This window comes from Puntigrus tetrazona, chromosome 11, assembly GCF_018831695.1.
Source record: "Puntigrus tetrazona isolate hp1 chromosome 11, ASM1883169v1, whole genome shotgun sequence".
Classification (NCBI taxonomy): domain Eukaryota; kingdom Metazoa; phylum Chordata; class Actinopteri; order Cypriniformes; family Cyprinidae; genus Puntigrus; species Puntigrus tetrazona.
Window position 1 is genome coordinate 16,574,778 of NC_056709.1, and position 9,770 is coordinate 16,584,547.

At 38.8% G+C, this 9,770-nt stretch overlaps 1 protein-coding gene across 1 annotated transcript in view; it reads left to right on the forward strand.

The window, feature by feature from the left end:
* The window catches only part of LOC122353774 (microtubule-associated serine/threonine-protein kinase 4-like), a 16,969-nt gene that overhangs the window by 671 nt on the left and 6,528 nt on the right, over positions 1-9,770 (forward strand). The window contains exons 3-12 of the mRNA XM_043251653.1: positions 548-662; positions 739-948; positions 6,273-6,374; positions 6,463-6,595; positions 6,700-6,770; positions 6,865-6,953; positions 7,565-7,773; positions 8,732-8,870; positions 8,954-9,086; positions 9,171-9,336. Of these exons, the coding sequence (XP_043107588.1) occupies positions 548-662; positions 739-948; positions 6,273-6,374; positions 6,463-6,595; positions 6,700-6,770; positions 6,865-6,953; positions 7,565-7,773; positions 8,732-8,870; positions 8,954-9,086; positions 9,171-9,336 (1,367 nt within the window). The remainder of the gene's footprint in view (positions 1-547; positions 663-738; positions 949-6,272; positions 6,375-6,462; positions 6,596-6,699; positions 6,771-6,864; positions 6,954-7,564; positions 7,774-8,731; positions 8,871-8,953; positions 9,087-9,170; positions 9,337-9,770) is intronic.

Here is a 9,770-nt window from a genome sequence, read left to right on the forward strand (position 1 = left end):
TTTTTTTTTTTTTTTTTTTTACTTGACATGAATAAACTTTAGACGGCTCTGCAAATGGGAGCGCTGAGCTAACAGTATTGATTTCCTGTTTTTAATCTATACTGATCTAGCCATCTCTTAGTTTATGCTATCTAGTTAATATGTGAGCATCAATTAACTTTATTTGTAGCGTATGAAATCCAGTAATCACAGTAAGCCTTGTTGTGGAAAAGGCCGCAAATATCGAAAGATGCAAACAATAAATGGAGTTTTGGCTCTTTGATATGATGCGATAGATCGCTGTCAAACGTTCATTTGTGCTATGTTACAGATTCATTGTATTTTTTACTTTAACCTGTTGTCTTTATTTAATGTAAGCTTGAATTGTCATGGAAAAAGTTACAGCCGTTGTTTAAATAAAATATAAATATAACAAAGTCGAGTCAAATCATAATACAAAAAACGTATACATACCGTCTTGTGTGCAATTTAAATGTTAGTACAGTTTAATTGTTGATTTATTTTCAGGTTCAGTATTTTGTCATGCATCCTGATTTTCTTGGTGCAGCGTATCATTCATTTTCTATCTATTGTTTCTTTGTTTTAGCCCTGGACGAACTGGCAGCTCCTTTGATAATGAAATTATAATGATGAATCATGTCTATAAGGAGCGCTTTCCAAAGGTATGTATCGCCAACAGATTATTTCCAGTATTTACTCTACAAATCTGAGATGCCTAATGTTCTCTCTGGTGTGCAGGCCACCGCTCAGATGGAGGAGCGTTTGCTGGAAGTCATTAGGCAGTTTTCCCCAGACAGCACCCTACCATTGGGAGATGGCGTCTTGGGATTTATCCAGCACCAGTTGGTGGAGTTGGCTAGGGACTGTCTGGATAAATCCCAGAAGGGCCTGATCACATCGCTGTACTTCATAGAGCTGCAGGATAAACTGGAAAAAATGCTGCATGAGGTGAGGCGGGAATTTCTAGTTCAGTGAATCCAGGCATTTGTTTGGGTATTTGTTTGAGTCTTTGCTGATGTTGGAGAAGTGGCCAAGTGCAGAAGCTCTCGCATGTGGCACCCGCATACGGGCGACCCGTGTACATAAAAACAAAAAAAAATTAAAGTGACACAAGACCTACATTCACCTGAGTATTTAGGGTTGACAGTCATATTTGCTAACAAATGGATTTCATATCAGTTTTGTATTATCAGAGACGGGGGCAACATATGCTTTAAACAAGCAAGTCGGTTCCACTGAAGATTGTAGTCTTGTGAAGACATTTTTAATCATTAGAGACGAAAAAATATATTTGTGTGTGTAATTGAGGTTTTGTGGAGTTGCACTGCATGATGTTTCAATCTGAACTTTGTGTTGTCATAAAGAAAAAAACAATTTTTTTAATTTTCTTTGACTTTCTTTGAAACAATAATGGTTAAAAGCAATGACGTAGTTTGTTAAAATGTTTACTAACAAATATTAAAGTTAATTCGCCCCAATATTTTAATTTGCACACCCTTAAGGCATCCTAGGTGTATATGACTTTCTTCTTTCAAACGAATCCAATCAGGAATTCTCCTTGCTGCTCTTAGTTTTACAATGGTGAAAAAAAACAAACAAAAACCCTCACCTACTGGCAGTCCAAAAGAAGTCAAATAAAGTGTATACATTCTCAATAAATTTGGCGAGCTAAAATCTCTTTATTGGAGTTTGTGTGAAAGTGAATTGATGAAAATGTAACAAAGACATTTAGTAATCATTAGTTATCGTTTGAGCAAAATAATTGGGATTATCTCTTCATTTAATCATTATCATTCAGCCCTAGTCTGTTAAAGAATGCAGTATTTATTGGGTTTTAAGGCTGCATTCTGAAATTGTTTAGCTATAAACAGATTTCGGGAGGAGCACTCGTTTCCTAATCGCGCAATTATCCAACCAGAGCAAGAGAAGCCTACTATAAATTCACACAAGCCTCTTACCTCGATCTCGTTCATAGCATCACTCGCTATTCAAGGACAAGAGGAAGGTAGTCCTCCGAGCCCTTTCCCTGACAGCACGCCGAACACGCTTACTTTTACCGTTACTATGATTAATTATATGTAAGTGCGAACTCGTGGAATGTTTTTTCTTATTCGTAATCATTAAAATTTGTCACACACCGAAAACCTTGTACCCTGAGTCTAATGCATATTAATTAATCCATTGGGAAAATGGTTTATAAAACAATACAAAATGGAGTCTTCTAGCAGTGAGGCTGGATAAAAAAAAAAAAAAGAAATTCTTCAGGATATCAGTGGCTCAGTTTGATGATTCACTTGTGATACTGGAGCCATGTATTTAAAAGAATTTAGTGTGCAAGAACACTGCTTTGTGCTGCGAGATGAAGTGGATCAACTTCTCTTACACCATTCTGAATTATGGTGTTCGTTTGTGCATTGGCTGTGAATCATCAAAGCACCTCTCTAAATGCTTGCTACGGATGCCAAATATGCTGAAAAGCGAGCTCGATCCAAATTTATTTGACGGCTTAAAGTTTCTGGGGCATTGTGTAAGCTTGACTTGAAATAACACGAGAGCCGTATTTGTTTTTAACATGCAAAAATGTAATTTTATTTCGATAAACCTTTAACCCAGAAATCGTCACAGATAATCCCAAAAAATGACAAGTAACACGGTGAAATGTGAAACAATTTACAAGTCGAAAGACTGTAGTAAAACATACTCCAGACTCAAAACATTGCCTGCGCGCCACAACTTTTTAAATCTAGCTTGAGTCCTTGTCGCATGCACGAACAACCATTTTCTGTTGTTTTAGCCAATGTCAGCTTGGTTTTGCTGTCCTTTTTCTGATTATGCCAAAGCCAACAGGTGGTCTGAGATGCGGTTGTGGTTTGGCAGGAATATCAGGGCAAGGCTGGGTTCTGTCATTGCTGTTGTTGGTGTGCTGCTGCTGCTTCCTTTTTAAGGGGCCTCAAAGCATCACGTTTTCTCAAAAGCAGCTGTGACCATTTCCTCTAAGTGTGAAATCCACCTCTTCCCCCAGGGTGTTTTTACTCTATAAATATTTTTCAGATTTTTTTTTTTTTTTTACACCCTGCAACAAAAAAAAAAGAGCAACCTCGAGCCGCTTGCATTTGCATACATGTGAGCGTCTGCGTGCGTAATGGCGCGTGTCGTTCCGTGCATAAATGTGTGCGTACCCTGCAGCAGAGGGTTTGATTAGAAATATAGATCTCCCCGTTCGAGCTCCATGCTCATCTTTTGCAACTACAGGGTGTTAGTTTCCATAGCAACGCTTACGCCCACCCTGTATGTAGTGTTCAGACAACCCCAGGCAAGACTGTCAGATCGCTGCTGTGCGGTGGATGTCGTGCTCATAGATAAGGCTATTAAAGTGTTTCCCACTTCCCTTAGTCAGCGGTGCCAAGCGCAGGGCCCTGATGCTGCAGTCATGCTGCAGTTTAACTGCTCTAACTGTTCAGTCATCAACCTGTTGAGATTGACTGATTGGTCAAATCCTGTGGTTTTGTGTTGTTTTGTGGTTACATCAGTCCGCTCTGCGCGGTTAGTCTGTCACTCTCTGCTCTCTTCTGGGATTGCAAAGTGTTTGCTGCTTTCTTTTCACTGACGTTATGCTTAACTATTTGCAGACTTTTTTTTTATAAAGGCCACTTTGAGCAGTGGCTGCTATAACGGCAGAAATGATTACATGATTTACTCGGTAATTTGATTTTTGGCCCATCTGTTATTACAGTACTTTTTGCATAAATATTGCGGTTATTTTGCAATATTTATTGACCATTAACGAGGGAGAAAATGGTTTCCACGTGTTTGAGAATGAGCGTAAGCCTTTCACAATTAAAGTCCTACCTTTTTAATTTAGGGCAACTAAATCAATAAATTTATTTTTTTAAATCTGTGTTTTTCAATTTAGTTTTTTTAGGTTTCTGTGTTTGATTTGAATAAAAATTTGTCATCAAAATCATTAATTAAACTAATCTTTTTAAATGTAATCACAGTATAACAGTTAATTTACAACAAAACATTTAAGTTGCTGCACAACAAAACTGTAAATTAAACGTGAATGGCTGTATGGTACTCCCTAAAAATACAAATAGTCTTATTATAAATGGTCTACTTTACAAATTTATATTTATAAAGTATGTTTTAGTATAAAAAGCGACACATTTCTGTCATAATTGCTTCAATTTAGACTAAACTTTTTATTTCCGGTGGCATTCCTTATAAATATTATAAGGTTAAACTAATTTATTTAAAGCAAAACTGAACTACTGGTGTAAAATGCCCTGTACAAATAAATTTGTGCTCATGTAGCTCTTTCAAAAATATAAATATTTTGTGTGCTTCACAGTAGTTTTACAGTTTTAATAGCTTTGCAATTGGAAAGCTACTGGATTTATTATATTTTTCAGTATGGTGCCGAATCACCAAAAAAGTAGTAATGTTATAACTTTAATTTCGTAATTCTATTTTCAGGCTTCTTAACAAAAGTTAATTACAATTAATGGACGGATGGGTGGTTTTTGCTATGATATTGAACTGAATTATTAACTGGAACGCCATCCTTGATGATAATAAATAGATTGTAAATTTCCCCCCAAGTAAACAGTGAGGACAGCTTGAAGCTGGGCATCATTATAAAGCTCTGTGCTGCAAGGGCACAAGTCACAGTCGAGTCTGAGCTGCCATCTGCTTCTGATGGAAAGAGACTCGCTGGCTGCAGTGCTAAAAAAGGAAACGGTTCATTGTTTTGATGTGACGGTTCGTGTCGAGTTAGAATCATCCATGTTTCCCTCAAACCCCTCTCGCTGTGGCATTTGGCTGTCTGCGAAACATGAGTCACACACTTTATCTTGCTACGAGGCTCTTTAATGCTGATTTGATAGCACGTCTCCCTCGCTTTGTTCGGCTTCATCAAATGCATAAAAATGCGGTAATTTTAGTTTTTCGTAGGAGTGGTCTGACCGAGCGCGATCCTTTGTTTACTCTGCTTCTCTCCTTTACGCGGGGAGACAGCAGCTCAAGATAGATTAAAAATGTTTCGCAGATGCTTGCGTTTAAGGATAGGATATTTGAATACGTCGCGACGTTTTGCTCCGTCTATATTTTGCCATCTAATGCATCTCAAATGCAGATTCTGTGAGTATGCACAGTTGATTTAAAATTCACACGAGCGCCTAGAAAGGATTTGATCCTGTAGCACAAGTAGCTCATTACCTCCCACTCCCGCATCCCACAAGCCAGCAGATTCCCCTGCACAAGCAAGAAATAACATTCCAGTCACTTCGCCAAATACTGTCCAGTGTTCAGAACGAATACAGTCATCTTCTGTCTGTTTGATGATCAGCACAGTATGCCGCTGAATTATTTTCCACCAACTCTCTCTGACTCTTTTAATTAAATGGCCTTTTTTAAAAGGAGAAATTTGTACTTTTGTTGTTGTTTTTTTAGCAAGATTGCTTTAAGTCTTTGCCGTCACACTTGATCAATTTAGAGTTCTGTTTCAAATCAAAGAATCCTAAAGTGTTTTCTGTTTGCACAAAACTTTCAGCAATCATGATGATAATTTGCATATTAGGGTGATTTATGAAGAATCGGGTGCGATGATGATTGGAGTAACGATGCTGGAAATTCATCTTTGCATCAGAGGAATAAATTTGAAAAACTGAAAATGTATTCAAGTAGATGATGGTTCTTTTGAATTGTAATTATTTCATAATATTACTGTTTTTACTGTAGAGACTGACCCCCAAGGGTTTGAATATTTTACATAATCAGCTAATTGGTGAGAATCAGTAACTAGTCGTTTGTCTTAAAGGGACAGCTCTCCTCAGAATTAAAATTGCCGTTATTTAATATGTTCTAAAGCTGTAATGTGGAATGATGAATAATTTAAGTCAACTCGTCAATGTCTAATTTCCCACACGTGTGTCATCTAGCACCTCACACTCCAGTCCAGTAGAGAAATAAAAGCTTTGTCCCTGGTTTTCCACCTGCCATTAAAACTGCAGAAGATTTTGTCCACAAATGTAAATACACTAAACGTAAACCCCAATTTAACATTTTACACAAGTTGTATTTAAATCCAATTTCATTGTCTGCATTTAAGAAACATTTCGAACTTGGCATGTTTAATATTTTTTTCTTAATCTAATTGAATCCTTTATGTGCCCTCTTCTTCTTTCTGTCTGTTTCTTAAGGATTAATAGATTTCAGTAGATCAAGGCAAGTCCTGCAGTGTCCCTTTAACAGATCGTGTTTGCCTCTCTTAGGCTCTGGAGCGCTCCGAGAGCGAGGAGGTCTCAATAATCACCCAGCTGGTGAAGAAGATCCTCATCATCATCTCTCGACCCGCACGACTGCTGGAGTGTCTGGTGAGATTGCACGCCAACGCTGATTCGCAGAGAACATTCCCAAGGGTCTGACATTTCCTAAACTCGCTTCGTGATTTCACTTCCCTAGGAGTTTGACCCCGAGGAGTTTTACCATCTTCTGGAGGCTGCAGAAGGTCACGCCAAAGTCGGCCAGGGCATCAAAACCGATATTCCCCGCTATATAATCAGCCAGCTTGGACTCAACAGAGATCCTCTTGATGGTGCAATTATCTGTTATTTATTTTGTGGCTGTTTTGTTTTGAAAGCCTGTCAGTTCCTCTTAGCCTCACGTTGTTTTTGTTGCGTCCTTCATCTCTTTTGACAGATGTTGTTCAGCTCGAGGAGCAGTATGACTCCGGCCCCTCGCTCACGGTCGATTCTGAAGAAACCGCGGAGGTAAATGCACCTCAGAAAGAGCTGAAGCATTAAATAGCCTTGCTAGGTTTCGTAAGATGTCACTAACTGTACGTCTCTTTCTTTTTGCTTGCAGCAGAATAAATCTTTACCCACACCACTACGAAGAAAACCGCTGGAGAGTGATTTTGAGACTATTAAACTCATTAGCAATGGAGCTTATGGGTAAGCAAATCATATCACGATATAGAAAGGCATTTTTAGCTGGCAAAACGTGATTTAAATGAGCCTAGTTTTAATCATCAATCTAGCTTTAACAGGCTTTAAAGACTAGACTGCGACTAGAGGATGGTTTATTATTGCATTCACAAAGGCGGTTTGTTTTTCTGTTGCTAGCTGCCAACTGCTACCTTGTTCAAGACACAGAAATGTAGTTTAGACGTCTTTTAAAATAGTTCATGTGACATCAATGTTTTAACCGTAATCTTACGAAACCGCAAGAATACTTTTTGTGTGCAAAGAAAGCAAAAATAACTTTTTACTCAATTTCTATGCTTGGTCATGACAATTTGACAATATAAATTAAAAGATAAACAAAAAAATTCTGAAGATGGCTGGTGACCCCAAAAAAAAGCTGACAAAACAGTTTGGGGGGAGGCGGGTTTAAGGGTTTAATTCTGAATGTCTAAAACATTTGTTACAAAGTTTCTAGTTATGTTCAGATTTTTTTCAAAGAGGAAATGTTGACTGAATGATGATCAGTGTCTTCAAGATCAGGAAGCTCCTAGAGCATTACCCAAGCATCCCAATGCTATGTTCTTCCGTCTCTCCTGTAGGGCTGTGTATCTGGTCAGGCATAAAGAAACTCGGCAACGTTTTGCAATGAAAAAGATCAACCGGCAAAACCTGATTCTGAGGAACCAGATCCAGCAGGTGTTTGTGGAGAGAGACATCCTGACGTTTGCAGAGAATCCCTTTGTGGTCAGCATGTTCTGCTCCTTCGAGACCCGCAGACATCTGTGTATGGTCATGGAGTATGTGGAAGGTGATGGCTATACTACACTGAGCCAGTCTGTAGATTTTAGTTTGATTTCATCCGATCGTGTATATCAAGCTTGTTTCTGCGCGACTGTTGCGATCGGAAACGACTTTAAGAGCCAGTTTTACTAAACGGGGCAGAAACAGTGGCCATTAGCACAACTCCGCCTCTATTTAACGAGCAATAACAGCCATTATAAAAGTATAAGATGCTTAAGAGGAAATAAAGGCGAACAAATCCAGTGCTGTACTACGGGAAAGTTCAGAATAAATAGTTAAATCTAACTTTGTGCTTGGCCAAAACTATGCGACTAGGAACAAATAGATTCAGCATAAGACCACGAATATAAATTACTCTGAAATACACAACACAATTTTAAAACCAGACTTTTTAAGTCGCACGCCATAACCAGAGCTCACAAACAGAACAATTTGCTATAGGGGGAGAAATGCATGAAGAGATTTAGGGTGCTTTCACACTAGCACTCTTGACGTTGTAGTTTGGTTTGTTTGAATAATGTGAAAGCTATGTATTATTTGTTAAAAAAATAAATAGTGTTTGCTTAAGACAGACGCAAGTGCCGTTATGCATTTAAAGCTTTGTAAAGAAAATGAACAGTTCAAAAACGTGAGAGCAGTGCTATGCGTTTTGCCACCTTCTCCTGCGCCACCATTTACTAAACAACAGGTGAAACGGTTGCTGGCTTGGTTCAAGTTAGAGTTTGGACTGTGTTCATATCCTCTTTTTTGAATCCGAACTCCGTTTCGGACCAGGCAATTGTACCAAGTGTGAAAGCACCCTTACAATGACGCTATTATGAGTAATAAATGATATATGTTTTGGTAACTTGCATGCAAGGTCAAAAAAAATGGTTTCATTGTCTTATGCATTTATTTATTTTTTTACCTTATTTGCTCCCAAATGATTGATTCAGTATGTACCATGTTGCTAATATGATCTCCAGGTGGTGACTGTGCCACTCTGCTAAAGAACATGGGCCCACTTCCTGTGGATATGACCAGGATGTATTTTGCTGAGACGGTTCTGGCACTGGAGTACCTCCACAGTTATGGCATCGTGCACAGAGATCTCAAACCAGACAAGTGAGAAAAGAACCACAGACCTCATTTGTGCAGCCGTATGCCAGCGTAACGTTTACTAACCGGTTCTTTCAAACCCTTAACAGCCTCTTGATCACTTCAATGGGGCATATTAAACTCACTGACTTCGGGCTCTCCAAAATCGGCCTCATGAACATGACAACCAATCTGTATGAGGGCCACGTCGAGAAAGACACTAGGGAGTTTATCGATAAGCAGGTGGGCATACATGATACAACATAATACTCAACCTGTGACTATTAATAGTTTAGATATTAACGTAGAATCTGTCTGTATTCGTAGGTTTGTGGCACCCCGGAGTACATAGCTCCAGAAGTGATCTTGCGGCAAGGCTACGGGAAACCGGTGGACTGGTGGGCCATGGGCGTCATCCTGTACGAGTTTCTGGTGGGGTGTGTGCCGTTCTTCGGAGACACACCAGAAGAGCTTTTTGGACAGGTTGTGAGTGGTGAGTTCAGATGAACCGTCCTGTCAGTCGGCTGGACACGGATACTATTAAAGGATCAGGAAGCTTTACCAACTGGTTTAAAATGAAACTGCCGTAAAAGGATTTGATACACTGTGTTCCTTATGCAGATGAGATTATCTGGCCAGATGGAGATGATGCCCTTCCTGTAGACGCCCAGGATTTGATCACAAGATTACTGAACCAGAACCCACAGGAGAGGCTTGGAAGAGGTGCTTTGACATTCATTTGTGTCCCGTAGGAATTATTAAAAAACCTTGTTAACGAAAATTGTTACCCAAGTATAGTTAACTTATATTATCCCATGGGTTGATATGAATGTTTAAAGAAGAGCATATTTTGAAACAAAAAAGATGAAACGCATATCATTCTTTAAAAACATCTCATCTCTATCCATCTATTTTTTTATATATATA